Raw genomic sequence first — 14125 nt, 5'->3', positions numbered from 1 at the left:
CACCAGCCCACACTACCCTTGACTTTGTCCTGGTGTGCCCTCAGGGGTCCTTGGTGTCCTCTGGCAGCCGGTAGCGGGACGAGCTGCAAATGCCGGTTTTACCGCAGCGACAAGTGCAGCTGTCGGTCGCAGCCCTAGCGTAAAGGACCGTCAACACAAAATGACCGCACTGTCTCTCCGAGAAACCGGTGCACTTTCTGGTTTCTCCGCAAAGCGTACGTGTACATGCCACTATACACTTCATTAATTCCATATTCCTCTCCCGTGTTACATGCGACTAGTATGTGTCACTGTACTTAGCCAGTGATATCGTATCTTGTATCATATCTCGTATTGTACCTCTATCATATATCGTGAGGGGGGTCCAGTACTGTAACGCAAAGAGAGCCTTGACTGAGTCACGGAGTCGCTCTGGGGGAATCACATGTTATCAATTGCTGGAAAGAGGCCCTTTGAAATTGATTGCACCTCGAGTTCTGGACCACGGCAGCATTAAAATGAGAGATACATAGATGTGCGATAGATGAAGTGAGGAAGGCGCTCCGAGGACACGTTCCGGGGCAGGAGCGCCTGGGCTGCACACAAAAGAGAGCAAACGTGAGAACCCTTGGAGCCGAAAGAATGGAGCGTCGAGCCTCAGACGGCATCATAAATCCTCCGAAATAAATCAGGGTGGAGAGGAGTTCACTGGAGCGACTCCACATGGTCAGCGCCGGGTCAACACGCTTTCGGTGGACCGGGTCCTCCCCGTCTGTACGTGGTCCAGTCCCATCGCATCCCTCCAGGGAGGCGTCAAGCGGCCCACAGGTGGACGCCCTCGAAACGGAGCTTCAGTTCAGCCAAGGTCACGGCGCTGTCGTGAGGCTGTCGCTCCGTCTCTTCTGGAGGGATGGGGTTGTTACTTTGGCTCCAAAGAGCTCGTCGTCTTCAGTTTTTTCCAGTGCTTTATAAGGTCCCTTACTGTGTGGGGACCTACTGCATCACTTCACTGTAAATATCTTGACTGAGGGTCTACAGCAAGAACAGGGGTTCAAACCCGTTGTTTAAGGAGTGGTTCACCTCGCTCCGACAGCACAATTCCTGAACCCCCCCACATAGGAAAACGACCAACCGTGAGGCTGGTTACTGCTGCAGTCCTCTGGGAAGTGGGAGTGCGGGGGACCTCGGTTCGAACCTCACCTGCAGTTCATGTTCGTGTGTGTGTGTGTCTTTTTCTCTTCCCTTCTGCCTGAACAGCAACTTACTAAAGAAATACACACGTTGGCTGGGTAAGATTTTCATTGGCACTGATTTATCAAAAACTCTTTTCCTCTGAACTAACAGTAAATAAGAAAAATATACAAACGGATATTATTGCTACTCTTATTATTGAGATCATTATTAATGATACAAACCTTTCCAGGCTGCGCCATTCAGAGCTGGTGACAGGGGCTGTGGGGGGGACACAGCGTCTCCCCCAGGTGGTAATCGGTCGACCCTCGGAAACGAGCCCTTTTGTCGATTCCACAACATGTTGTCTCCCCAGGTCTCCCTCTCGCACCGTGATCCTGAGCGTCTCCAGCGCCTCTCAGCTGTGGGCCAAAACCAGCGCTTCATGTGGGTCCAAACCGCAGCGACAGCGACCCAGACTGCGGTTTTGGTCGCGCTCCAGGCAACCCGGACCCTGCTTACGGCAGCACTTTACTTCACCTCGTCGAACCCTGGGCCTCGAGCCCCGAGTAAAGTCTCCCGCGTCTCTGCACGCCCTGTGATGCGTTCCCTCTCTCAGAGCAGCTTTTGCAAGAGTGCAGGACGTCTGGAGACCGTGCACGTTCACAGGCTGGTCATTCACTGGTGCTGAGCCCTTCCTCCAGCACATTATCTCACACACACACACACACACACACACACACACACACACACACCTTGGCTTCTGATATGGACAATCGGAGACGTCCCGCCGCACAGTTGTGACCTCCGCAAGCCGAGTGTTGCGGGATGCGATCCGAAAACCCACTGAATTTAAGTGGGTGAGCGAACAGAGAGCAGCAACACGGGCGAAGTTCAGACGGGAGCTGAAGAACATGCAGCGCTTCAGGTGAGCAAGAGGTGGTTTTCGAACCGGTGGACAGCCCAGCAATCCATGCAAATGGGACACGACTCGCTTGACCCCCCGACTGACCAAGAGTTCAACAAGACGGAGCAGATGTACGAGACACCCCGGGACGGTCGCCGTGTGTTCGCCGGGGGGGGGGGCAAACGCCCCACCTTGGCTTTGTTTTTCGGCATTTTAACATGTGCCCCCCCCCGAAGGGTCTCCGTTTTCCTCTTCTTCTACAGCTTCTCCTTTATACTTGGGCAGACAGGTACAAAAATGGTTCGACGTTTCAAAAGAGCAGAGACCACGACCACTTCTTACACGTTCCTTAGGGTTTGGGGTGGTGCTGCTCTGTGCCAACACCTCAAGGTAGGACTCCGAACCCTTGCTTGATAAAATGTGGCGTTCGCCCACGTGCCGCGCCTCGGGTTCACTTTACCACACGCAGTCTCTGCGGTCTGAACGCAGGGCGTAGCGGAGGCCTCGACCCGACACCCGGCGCGCGTCTCCCGATAAAGCCGAGAGGCTCGTAACGCATTATCTGCAGAGCAGCACGCGCCTCTCCTGCTCGGCTGACCCGCCCTCCCCACGGCAGCGCGCCACATCCACAAGCGCTTGTCCGCGTTTCACGACCGCGATGTAAACACGGTATATTTTGGAGGCACCGCAGTGGTACGAACGGTTGAGTCGTGACTCTTCCGACACACAAACACGTTGCCCCGTTTTCCCAGCTCATCCGGTCACAGGACACCAAAGCTTTCGGGGGACACTTGTGCCTTTTGCGGAAAGACGGCAACTCTATGGTTGCCGTGGCAACCACCCAGCCGCTCCTCACCGGGAAGAGCGCGTGGGAACGAACAAGGAACCGTCGCGGCATCGTAACCCGCTGAGATGTCTGAGCAAACAATCAACTCGGCCCACATTCTCCCCTGGGAGAAGGGACACGAGGAGACGCGAGACACGAGAACGGGCTGCAGGCAGAACGCATCCGTGCAGGTGGGCGGGGCCTAACCTGAGATTACCCGAACGAGCGCGATTTTTGTTTGCGAACCCCCAGTGCGGCCTGCAGCCTCTGTGCCTAATCAGATGTGCTGGTATAACCGTCAGAGGTACGGCGCGAGGCAGAGGTCATGTGGTCGGAACAGGAGACGAGGTGCCGGTGCTCTGTGGGCAGGAAGTGGCGTCAAAGTGGAGCAGCGAGTAGCAGGAAAACAAGGAAATGGAGAAAAACCCTTCGCACCCCAAGCTACGCACTACTTCTTAGCCATCTTTACCTCGGCTAAAGTAAGAACGCAGCAGGACGAGGGATTTGAACCCAAGAACTTCTGGTTTTATGGGAGGAGCACTAACCACTCTGCCATTAAACACTCACTGTGATAATGGAGGTACTGACCTCACAGCCCCCGTGATGCTTCTGGGTCCACGGTGTTGAGAGACAGTAAGTGGTGTGTGTGTGCGTGCGTGCGTGCGTGCGTGCGTGAGAGAGAGACAAGATCACCGTAACACCTCCATAACCTAATATGTTGCAGTGACGCCTCTGTAACACATCTGTACCTAATTCCTGCTCTCAGCCCAAAGGATCTGGCGGGGAAGCGCGTGTGTGTGGGGGCAGAGAGGGTTGAGACCTCAACTACACATGCGAGGCACATGGGCCGTGACACGCTCTGTCCCCGGCGACACACACGTTCACAAATACACACGCACACAAACAGCACTCATAATCACACACGTGCAGAAATGGCAACCGAGTGCGCACACTCGGAGTGGGGGGGGGGAGATCAGTGTTGCCCTGTCTCTCACACACACCATAAATCACACAGCAAAACAAGGTTTGCTGATAAATTCTGTGCAAACGCAGAGAGTCAATGAGCGCGTGCGTTTACCCTGCGATGGACCTGTCTACATCAGCACCTCTCAGCTGACCTCAAAACAGGAGCTGAACCAGGTCGGGGCACAAGAACCTGTGACATGTGGAGTGTGACGCCATGTGACCCTCGCAGTCACGTGACCCCAACAGATCACCACTACTCCCCCTCACAGGGGGTGCTCATATGCGTGGCCCGGTCGCCCGACCACGAAGCACACAAAGCACCACGGTTTGTGATTTTTGAACTCGCGTACCCTGAACTGCGCCGGAACGTTCCGTACCCCTCGGGCAGCCACCCGCCAATAAGCGCAAAGGATCGCTGCTGCCCCCTGGTGGCACGGTTTCCTATCGCCGAGCGACCGCTTGTCCAGCGGGACAGGGGCCGTCCAGTGTCCATCGTGGACAGACAGGGTAGGAGACAGGTGCCCCCCAGAGGGAACAACCTGCAGGTATATTACCTCCAGCGTCAGTTCTGCTATACAGCACATGGAGGAGTCTATTTGGTGCTCATATTAGCCAATCAATCATCACTCATCCTCAAGTGATACGTTTCCAATGAAATATGAAAAACGTTTCGCAACACATGAGCGGGAGGACCGTGCACCGAGACAGGTCACCACAAGCTGGGGACAGAGAGGAATTTATGCAGATTCACACCCATCCAGCAGGTGGCGCAGTGGTTACAGCGCTTATCTTGCGCTCCAAGGCTCCACGGTCAAAGTCCTCCTGCTGTAGTTGTACTGGAGGAAGGAATTTACCCTGAATGGGTAGAGTAAAAAGCACCAGCAGGACAAACCTGGTCCTCGTTCAACAGCACCCCTCCAGCGGCGTTGAACACAACTCACCCCAGTGCTGCAAAAGAGCCCTTTAACCACCACCTACTTTCTTCTTAAACATTTTCTCTTCCTCCTCTTTGTCTTCGTCCTCCAACCGGGGCGATACGTGGAACCGCTTCCTCTCACCCCCCTCCCCCAACCCCACCCCACCGCCCTTAATGCACTTATGTTTCCTTATTTTCAAACATTAAAAAAAAAGCTGTAAAATTACGAGAGAAAAGCTGCATTAACTCCAGTGACACATTACTGTAGTAAAAGCAAGTACAAAAATACACACATCTGAAAAGCAAAACACAACAATTATTATGTTTCTAATTGGATTTTTCTTTTCTGAACACATTTTCAATACAGCGATTGTGTTTATATAACCATAAACTACAACAGCAAATACAGCAATTACTGACGTGTTTTTAGGAAACAGGAATCAGGGACTACAAAGTGCACAGGCGTAGCGCGAAGGACGAGGGTTCGAATCCCCAGCCCCCAGTATCATTAGCCTTGATCAGAGTACTTGCCCTGTGCTGCGAAGGTAAAAACGACGCCGTGTCCCTGCCCTCCTCCCTCTTACTGCTCACGTCGCCTCCACTCGTAAGAAACGATGCGCAGCAGGACAGTGTCAGGCAATCGAAAATAAAAGTACGTTAGAGTGTGAAACATCTCAGTGTTGTAGACAAGAGTAACTTTTATACACACACACACACACACACACACACACGTGTCGTTCTCTCGCGTTTCCAGCACCGTGCAGTTCTACTGAAGGCACCGTGTCCTGGACCAGGGACCCATGGGTACGCTGTCCACGATGGCAGGCGCAGGGTCGGTGCCGCGCCCCTGCGCCCTGCACATCACCCTGCGCGCCCCGAGTCCGAGCGGCAGGTTCGTGAGGTCCCCCAGCTCGCGCCTCTGCGCCAACAGCGCCACCATGTGGTCCAGCTTAGAGCGTATCGTCGAGTAGTGATACTGGCGCTCCTTGGTGAGCTTGCGGAAGCAGTCCCTCAGGTGGGCATCGGGCGGGTGGCGGACCAGAGGCGAGTGCGCCACGGGTCGGCGGGGCGGCGAGTCGCGATCCGAGTCGGACGAGGCGGAGGTGGGCGGGGTAGGTTGTGACCGGCGGACCGGCGGTTCCGTCTGCGCGGAGCCGTCCGACATCGAAACGCTGGTCTGGGTGGAGCTCTCGGCGGCGACGGTGCCGGTCTGCGTCGACACGTCACGCATGGGAGCGGGGGGAACCACGGGAGGCGCCGGGACGTCCCCCGCGGGCTCCCGCTCCATCCAGTCGTCCCCAATGGTGGAGACGTCCGAGGGAGGGCCGCCTCCATCGCCATCCCCAGCGGCGGCCGCGCGGGTCGGCGTGCTGGACAGCCGTGCCGGCTCCGGCACGGGGGGCCTCAAGAGCAGCCGGTCATAGACGCCGTTGCTCTTGGCACCGGGCAGGGCCTGGCACTTTGTGGGCGGGGCCTTCGGCTGAGGGAGGGGCAGAGACTGGGCGTACAGGATGCGGAACTCCTCGTCGAACTTCTCCGAGATCTGACCCGACAGCTCCATGAGGTTGCTGCTGTTCAGCTTCCCGTCGGTCCAGTTGAACCTGAAGAAGAAAGAGAGCGTGCGTGTGCTTCGCCGGTGGGGCCGAACCCGGCACACGTGAAACGCAAGACATATGTCCCAGGACAAAAAACACGAACAAACAAACAAACCCTCTGGCTGCCCCCCCCCCCTTACCTGTAGGACCCCGTTGCCACACGGTTCCCGTCGATCAGCATGAAGCGCTCATGAACCTCCCCCACGATCTTGGCTCCGGAGCGCAGGAAGTAGGTGGGCCCCGTTATGGTCCGCACGCACATCAGCTTCAGTGGCAGCAGTCAGCAGAGCAGGAGGTTATTAATACCAACACCATCATCCACATTATAGCAACAATAAACAATAAGGTCCCTGGCTGGAAACCGATGACTCTTCATGTTCTTAACCCCTCCCCCTTTGGGGGTCACATTCAGGCCTTTAACTACACTTGATCACATGGCAACACCTCCCTTCTTTAGATTAAATTTTGTCATTATTCGTTGCCATCAACAGCACTCTCTCCCGAATACACACTAACGACATATTGTTACCATGCAGTTTACACTTGTGTCTTGGTGTTCCAACTTCCTGATTAATTTTCCACGTCCAAAACTTTTATATTAATAATAATAATAATAATAAATCCATCAGACTCACCACTCCCAGAACAGGCCTCCCAACACTGAAGGACCACAACACCGTCTTGTGTTAATATAAACCCCTCTCCCAAATAATGGGCTTATAAATTCCATACTACAGTATTTTTTCCCTAGTACAATCATTTTCACCTCGACGATACACCTTGTGTCTGGAGCCAAAGTTCTGAACTTGGATGTTTATAATATAAAGGAATAAAGATCAGATGAGCGAAAGGACCAAAGGACTTCAGTCCAGACCACACCCCGTCTCGTACCATGCGTCCACAATAGACACCAGATCTCCACAAGCCTCAGCTGACAACTGGTTATTGACACTGGATAGATGACAATGACATCATCACTCTTATTCACCTTCATATTGCGGTAAAACCATGGTGCTGCAAGCAGTGTGAGGTATGAATACACACCCACGCAAGAGTCATAAAGAGTTCCGACGCGAAGAAGGACAAACTCTCCCTTTAAGTGGTTTAACCGGCTGAAACGGTTGAGGGACAGGTCCTTATGTGCCCCGACTCGTACCCGCAGCTCCTCGAGGCGGACGCTCGCGTTCCTGCACATCTGGAGGAAGGACGGCACGCAAGACTGATCCAGCAGCAGGTAGACAGGGACGCGGCGTCGGGTGCACGCCTCCTGCAGGTCACGGAATATGTCCAGGTCCGTGAGGGAGTCTGTCACCACGGCGATCACCTGCGGCAGATAACAATAAGAGGGTCCCACACCGCTCTTCTGTTCGGGTGCTTTCACAGCCACCTGGGCTCGGTGGGTAAATCATGGTCCATTTGTACCTCATCACTGAGTGCAGACCGGTGCTGCCCACCGCGCGGACCCTCCAGAACACACGCATCGCTCTCTTGGGGGCCGAACACACCGTTGGCATTTTTCACAAAAATGTACTTTTCTGTGCAAAGCAATATAATTATAAAAATGTCTGCTCAAGCGCGACAGCGAACAGCATCATGTTCAACCAAACCACCCCAGCCTCACCTGGACGTCAACCTTAAATTAACTTATTTATTCGCGTCGCATTATTTGCTCAGCGGACGACTGCAGCCAAAGGGACTCGAGCCACATACGGTTTTACCATAGTTTTACCGGCTCGTGTCTCACGCAGCTGCGGCGCTCACGCTAGGACGCCGTGCGTGTTGGGACACAGACCGACGCGTCTCCTGCATCACCTCCGCTTGACATTCCTCACATTCTCAACGTCTTCTCAGGGGGATGTTCGTTTAGCCGAGAGCGCTGGAGGCGCGAACACTGGACCGTGCCTCCGTTCAGGTGGAACCGACAAGTGGAAGGAAGGGCGCGTGAGCCCATGAGCCTTTTTGGGGCAGGTGACTAGAAGGCCCACATTTTGCCATGAAGAGTGTGTTTTGGGTGTGCTGTACTTGTCAGCCACTAGCTCTGTGTCACACACATGGTCATTATGAATATAGATTTAGGGGAGTCTATAAATAGAAACCCCGGTATCAGTCCACCCAAGTCAAACACCAGACAGGCAGAGATAGCGAGAAGGTCAGCGGGTCCGATGCGTCAGGCAGGTGGGACAAGGTGCGCAGGACAGGGCGGCACGTGCCGCGTGGGGGGTCCACGAGTGCTGAGTGTGAGAGTCTGGAGTGCAAGAGTAAACAGTCCTAGGGGTGTATTAATGGATCATTCCTCCTGGGTCGTTAATTAGCAACGAAAGGGAAGTGGGTCACAAAATATACAGGCATATAAGGGAAAGGCAAACATTTACATTTATTGGACATTTTTCTCCAAAATGACTTATTACTATGTTAATCTACCTGTATACCTTTATACCGTTGGGCAATTTTACTGGAGGGCAAGTACCTTACTCAAAGGTACTACAGCTGGAGGTGGGATTTGGACTTGCAATCTTCAGATTCCGAAGGCAGGAGCTCTAACCCCTCCACATCCTGTTACAGATGTAGGCAAGGGTGCGAATTCAGTCCCATATATAACAATAACCAATTATCTTCAGTTATGAGTTATTCTTCAACTTATGAAGTAACAACAAACTTAGAGCTGTTTTCACGGAAATGGTCTATGACCATTTAGAGCTGCTTTGTAAACTGCAACTTTTAATGAAAATAATTATCTATGCTCTTGACTTGTGTAATTACATATATTACATACACACATACATACATTATATATATATATATATATATATATATATATATATATATATATATATTGTACTTTGTCCCTATTAAATATTCGTACAATAGGTTGTTTGGCTGCTAAAAAAAAAAAAAAAAAAAAAAATTTTCAAGAGACACTCACACTGTTACGCCACTTACCGACCGTTTCCATGGTGACCGCACGGCGCACGGGTGACACGCTCACACACACAGTAACCACAGCAACTACTAGAGCGCGTGCAGGTGACACACACACACTGATATACGCAGTTAGTTACCTAGATGACACAGCTCCCCCCCTCCCGACCCCCACCGTGCCCGCTACGTACCTCCTTGGCGCTCCGGATCATCCTCCTCGCCGCCTCCTTGCAGCTGTAGATAGACTCTGACTCTCCTCCGTAGCCGGGCTGGAAGTGCGCCACCGCGCGGGTGATCCCGCGGAAGGAGCCCGTGGTGAAGGCCGGCCAGCCCATCTCCAGGACGGGCGGCTCCACGTCCGACACGTCGGGGAAATAAGTGACCGAGGAGCAGTCCACGGACACGCCGAGCGAGTGCTCGAGCGCCGCGTCCTCGCCACACGCGGACGCGCAGCGCGGCACCGCCGCAGAGCTCGTGATGCGGTGGACCTCGTCGTCGGACAGGAAGTTTGGGATTCGCTCCTTCTTCAGGAACGCGTGGAAAGAGTCGGGGCCCCCCGACACGAGCTCCTCCAGGGCCAGTCGGTGGCGCTCGTTGTACCAGTCCGGGACCCGGGCGTCACTGTCCCGCTGGAAGAGCCGAGGGAGCGGGGAGTCATCCAAGCACTGCGACAAAGCCATGGCAATATGATGCTGATCCAGTAAAGGTACCCCCACTGAACTACCGCCCCCCCGCTGTGCTCCCAGCTCCTCTCCAGCGCTCCGGTACGGGAATCAATGAGTTCTACCCAGGGCATCACCTGCCTTTAGCATCTCCGAAAGCCCCACCCACCGACGCTCGCTATTGGCTGAATTGAAGGAGCGTTTAACCTGTCAATGGAGCGCAGCACTCGACACCCCGCCCACTCGAACTCGGATTGGCTGTGTTTGAATTCGTAGGAAAACAGAGGGAGGTTTGCCACGTTGTGTCCGCGGCTCGTCGTTCGTGGAAATGAAACGGTCACGTGGGTTCCTGTCCAAGGCCAGCGGTGTACGTTCGTTAGCGGCCACCTTCCCTTCCTTTTAAAGACAAAAGTCGGCTTTCAGAAGTTGGTAAACTAGAGAGAAAGCTTCCTTTAAAATTCACGACTAGAATTTTACTTATAACACTATGGGAAATCGCCCCTGTTAAGATACTTACCTGCAGATAGGTAAAAATTACCCCACAGTGCAGATGAGTAATTGTAAGGAGCTTAATGTACATTGGAAGTTACTGGACAAAGTAGTCAAATGAATTAATGTAAACATTGAAAGAAAATTCAAAGGACAAGTGAGACATTATGAAAACAGATAGAGAACAACAGACAAGAGTTTTAACAGAGTTGTTGAGAAATATTAGATCTCCCTCTGAGTTAATAACACACTTCCAAAAGGACAGAACAAAGGTCCATCTTTAATGCATTTCCCCGAATCCTTCCGTTCAGAAGCCAGTATTTGGCCTTCCCCCAAATTGACAAAAACTAGGTTTTTCTCTTGATATTTTAACCATATTTCAAGACTCCAGATGGTGTATGAAGACTCAAAGTCAAACAGAAAACACTGAAGAGTGTACTCAAATACATAACAAGCAAACAAAATTGTTTAATACATCCTGGACCTGATTGAATTCAAAGTCTTACAGCCGTTTCACACATGTAAATTAACGACAGCACATTGCATTTCATCTGGAAGATATGAAACCAGCCCTCAGCCTGTCCTCTTAAAAAACCAAGAAATGCAACATGATCCTGTTCTGGTACAATGTGGTTTAAAAGATATAAAATGGAAACCCATGCTCGCCTGGAGAGGAGCAGCGCGAGTACAGTTCTGGCCCCGAAGACCTGCAGCGACAACCTCGGTCCGAGGCGCTCGCTTGTTGTCAAGTACCCACAACGCACTCCTTCCAGAATGACGGTGCACGATGGTTGGCAAAGACTACACGAGAAAAACTCCTGACTTCGACGTTCTAATGCTGGCATTTTAAACCAACTCGAAAGTCCTGTCTTGATCCCTATGACTCTGCCACGACGGTCTTCATTCGTAATGCAGTGCAGTGTAGAATATGATCCAAACAACCTGCAACACAAGAAAAAGAATCAACAACCATTCGATTCAGTCAGAACAAGTTCAGAGCCCTTCTTTCCCAAAGGAACAGATTAAAACAGTTCCTACAGCCCTGCAAGAGCACTGCGATCCTCCACCTCCGGCCACCTGGTGGTCCAAACTCGTTCTCAGTTGTGTCCCAGCACAGCAGAAGCGGGAACAGAAAGAGCACAAGAAAAAAAATCTCTGTGGCTTGGGAAATTATTTCCCTCATTTAATTTATGAAACTGAGTTTGAGGCCACTCTTCTTTGTTCCCAAATTCACTAAAGATTGACTGCAGTGAGATCTGTACTGTAAGGTCACTTGACTATACTGAGTGCCAAAGTTAGGCCAGGGGACAGTAGCTTTTCCTGGCTTTCGTTTTAACTCAGGAAAGTTCATGTCACTTGCATGAACATCTGGTTTCCCTTGCACCTACGTTAGTCACCAAGTGAACGCAACACCTGAACTGAAAGCCGTACGCTCTTCCGTAGAACTGCAGATTGGCAAGTCTAGTCTGGCCTAATCTGAGAACGTTTCGCCACGTTTCGCCATTCTGATGAAAAATGGGGACGGAAATCAAGTCAAGTACGTTGGGTGTGTACGCACCAGGAATAAAGCAAACGATGTCATGAAGCCCTCCTTGGTGAGCTCCCAGGTGCCCCCGTACTCCTCCTCATCCACCTGCTGGAAGCTGCTGAAATAGACGTACAGGAGGCCGGCGTTGATGATGCAGAATCTGTCAAGACACAACAGTTGGGGAGGAACGGGAAATTAACAAAATCCACTGGAAGAACCAGCTCATTTGAACCCATGCCCCAGGTCCTCCAGGCTTAGTGTGCGCCAACTCAAAGCCAATCCTGTTCACAGCTAGGAGGGTGACACACACACACACAAAAAAAAAAAAAAAAAAAAGCAAACACACACACACACACACACACACACACACACACACACACACAATGTACCCAGGCGCCCACAAGAACAAAGTCTCTGGTTATGCGACACAGCTACATGCAGGTGAACCATCTCAGCTCTCCAAGGCACTTCTCTGTGCTTCTCCTGTCTCGCCACAGATCACCACTGCCTCCACTTTCTTCCCAGATTGTATTCCTGCTTGGCTCATTGCCCCATTCACAGAAATATTACATAAAAGTGATTTAGATACACTGCCAGATCTCCACAAGGCTATATTTTAACTCAAAATCAAAAGTTACATGAAGAAATTAATATTTCAGGATTAGAAAATGTGTATTTTAGAAAAATATTATACACCAGGTCAACTTACAAACTAGAAGTGGAAGTCACTTTAGGCTCAGTAAAAAGCTCAGCTATTACTATGATAAATACTTTGTAAAAATATATCCCATCTATTACCAATAACCACTTGGTCTTACTGGTTCAGAGCCTATCCTGGAAGGGAAAAGCAAGGACAGGATGCTAGTCCATCACTATGTAACAGTTAACTGTTCACATTAAGCCTCAAAATAATTGAAAATAAAAAAAAAAAAGTCACTTATACAAACTCTGCTGATTGACTTACAGTGCACTTTAAAATAAACAGGAAAACATGTCCTGGATCACAGACACACTTACATGGCAATTCCCAGGAACCCTTTCAGCGGTACGATGCCCCAAATGATGCCCAGGATGACAGCGATGATCTGCCGGAACCAGTAAATCACGTCTAAAAACTCATCCTGCAAAAGAAACAACATCTTTTTTCCCCACGAAGTTGGGCAGCAGATGATGGCATATGGCATAGTACTTAGAGCTGTCACCTTGAAACCTCAGTGTTGTGGGGTCAAGTCTCACCTGCTGCAGTAGCACCTTGGCTTGATAAAAGAACTTACCTTTATTAATGATTACGGAGTTTCGCCCATTCATTCAGGTCCTAAAACTACCACGTTACTGAACTCCTGAGCACACAGTACTAAGTTGCATCAACGAAAATTAAAATAACACCACCCTGCTGGATAAAACGCAGAACCGTGAGCTCCGGAAGCTCGTGTCACGTGTGCCAGAGCCGGGAGATGCAGTTGCGTTAAAAACGGAACACGCGGCGCTGGATGAGCCTCGATATTGACACGAGATCCAGTAGTAAGGAAGTTCGAGACCCCGCAGACTCAGACTGAGAAGGCGGCGGGTGTCACGTGACCCAACCCTAACACCACCACGACCACCAACCATGGCATGTCAATCCCAGCAGCACCAACAGCAGGACAGCGGGCTTCGAGGCAGCTCCCCGACAGCCGACAGCCACCGCCCACGCCCACGCCCACGCACCCACCTTCTCGTCCCACACGGCCCGGCAGCGTAGCGCCTTGCTCCATGTGGACAGCTTCACCCCCCCGTTGGCCACGCTCACTTCGTCTCTCCTCCTCGGACCGCTCGTCATTCTTCTCCGTCACCAGCTGAAACCCTAACAGCTCGTCTTTGCAGGCGAAACTCCCCGCTCGTTCCTCGGACGCTGCGCCTCGCCGTATCTCGCTAACTCGCACGAACGCTGCTGACTCCACATATGTTACAAAGTGGCGCTTCGGCGCATGCTTTCTCTGGCTTGACCTATGCGTCGCAGCCAATCACAGAGCGGGACGTTTCAGTGTCCGGCCAATGAGAAGCGTCGATGGCAGACTCCTTTGTTGCGCTGTCCCCCGTCTTGGTTTCGACTTCGAAAGGGTTTAAAAATGCAACAGCGCCGCAGAATGGACTGGTGTTCAGTTTATAGTAGTACGTGTCCTTACCGT

The 14125-nt window shown here is 51.8% G+C and overlaps 2 protein-coding genes across 3 annotated transcripts; both read right to left on the bottom strand.

Annotated features, from left to right (window-relative positions):
- Positions 1 to 1872: 1872 nt before the first annotated feature.
- Positions 1873 to 10173, bottom strand: fam83d (family with sequence similarity 83 member D). 2 transcript variants are annotated; one of them, XR_003797660.1, is made up of 5 exons: positions 9470 to 10173; positions 7516 to 7683; positions 6500 to 6624; positions 5470 to 6365; positions 1873 to 1904 (listed from the first exon to the last, which is right to left on the bottom strand). XR_003797660.1 is itself a non-coding variant. In XM_029251690.1 (4 exons), the coding sequence occupies exons 1-4, from the start codon at positions 9956 to 9958 to the stop codon at positions 5531 to 5533; spliced, it is 1617 nt and encodes a 538-aa protein (XP_029107523.1). In that variant the 5' UTR covers positions 9959 to 10173; the 3' UTR covers positions 5109 to 5530. The 2 variants fall into 2 exon arrangements, 1 of the variants encoding a protein (XP_029107523.1); XM_029251690.1 differs by lacking the exon at positions 1873 to 1904 and having other exon boundaries at positions 5109 to 6365.
- A 527-nt stretch (positions 10174 to 10700) lies between these two features.
- On the bottom strand, positions 10701 to 13952 carry LOC108926428 (uncharacterized protein RAB5IF homolog). The gene is made up of 4 exons (XM_018739092.1): positions 13669 to 13952; positions 12975 to 13078; positions 11988 to 12117; positions 10701 to 11371 (listed from the first exon to the last, which is right to left on the bottom strand). The coding sequence occupies exons 1-4, from the start codon at positions 13774 to 13776 to the stop codon at positions 11330 to 11332; spliced, it is 384 nt and encodes a 127-aa protein (XP_018594608.1). The 5' UTR covers positions 13777 to 13952; the 3' UTR covers positions 10701 to 11329.
- Positions 13953 to 14125: the final 173 nt, after the last annotated feature.

The sequence above is a fragment of the Scleropages formosus genome, chromosome 5 (assembly GCF_900964775.1).
Source record: "Scleropages formosus chromosome 5, fSclFor1.1, whole genome shotgun sequence".
NCBI classification, from domain to species: domain Eukaryota; kingdom Metazoa; phylum Chordata; class Actinopteri; order Osteoglossiformes; family Osteoglossidae; genus Scleropages; species Scleropages formosus.
This window is presented reverse-complemented; position numbering and strand designations above follow the sequence as displayed.

Coding starts and splice junctions, on each gene's coding strand:
- LOC108926428 (XM_018739092.1), bottom strand. CDS start 13,776: ATGACGAGCGGTCCGAGGAGGAGAGACGAAGTGAGCGTGGCCAACGGG. Junction 13,079..13,668: donor GGGCCGTGTGGGACGAGAAG/GTGGGTGCGTGG, acceptor TTTCTTTTGCAG/GATGAGTTTTTAGACGTGAT. Junction 12,118..12,974: donor GGGTTCCTGGGAATTGCCAT/GTAAGTGTGTCT, acceptor GTGTCTTGACAG/ATTCTGCATCATCAACGCCG.
- fam83d (XM_029251690.1), bottom strand. CDS start 9,958: ATGGCTTTGTCGCAGTGCTTGGATGACTCCCCGCTCCCTCGGCTCTTC. Junction 7,684..9,469: donor TGATCCGGAGCGCCAAGGAG/GTACGTAGCGGG, acceptor TATCTGCCGCAG/GTGATCGCCGTGGTGACAGA. Junction 6,366..6,499: donor GTGGCAACGGGGTCCTACAG/GTAAGGGGGGGG, acceptor TTTCTTCTTCAG/GTTCAACTGGACCGACGGGA.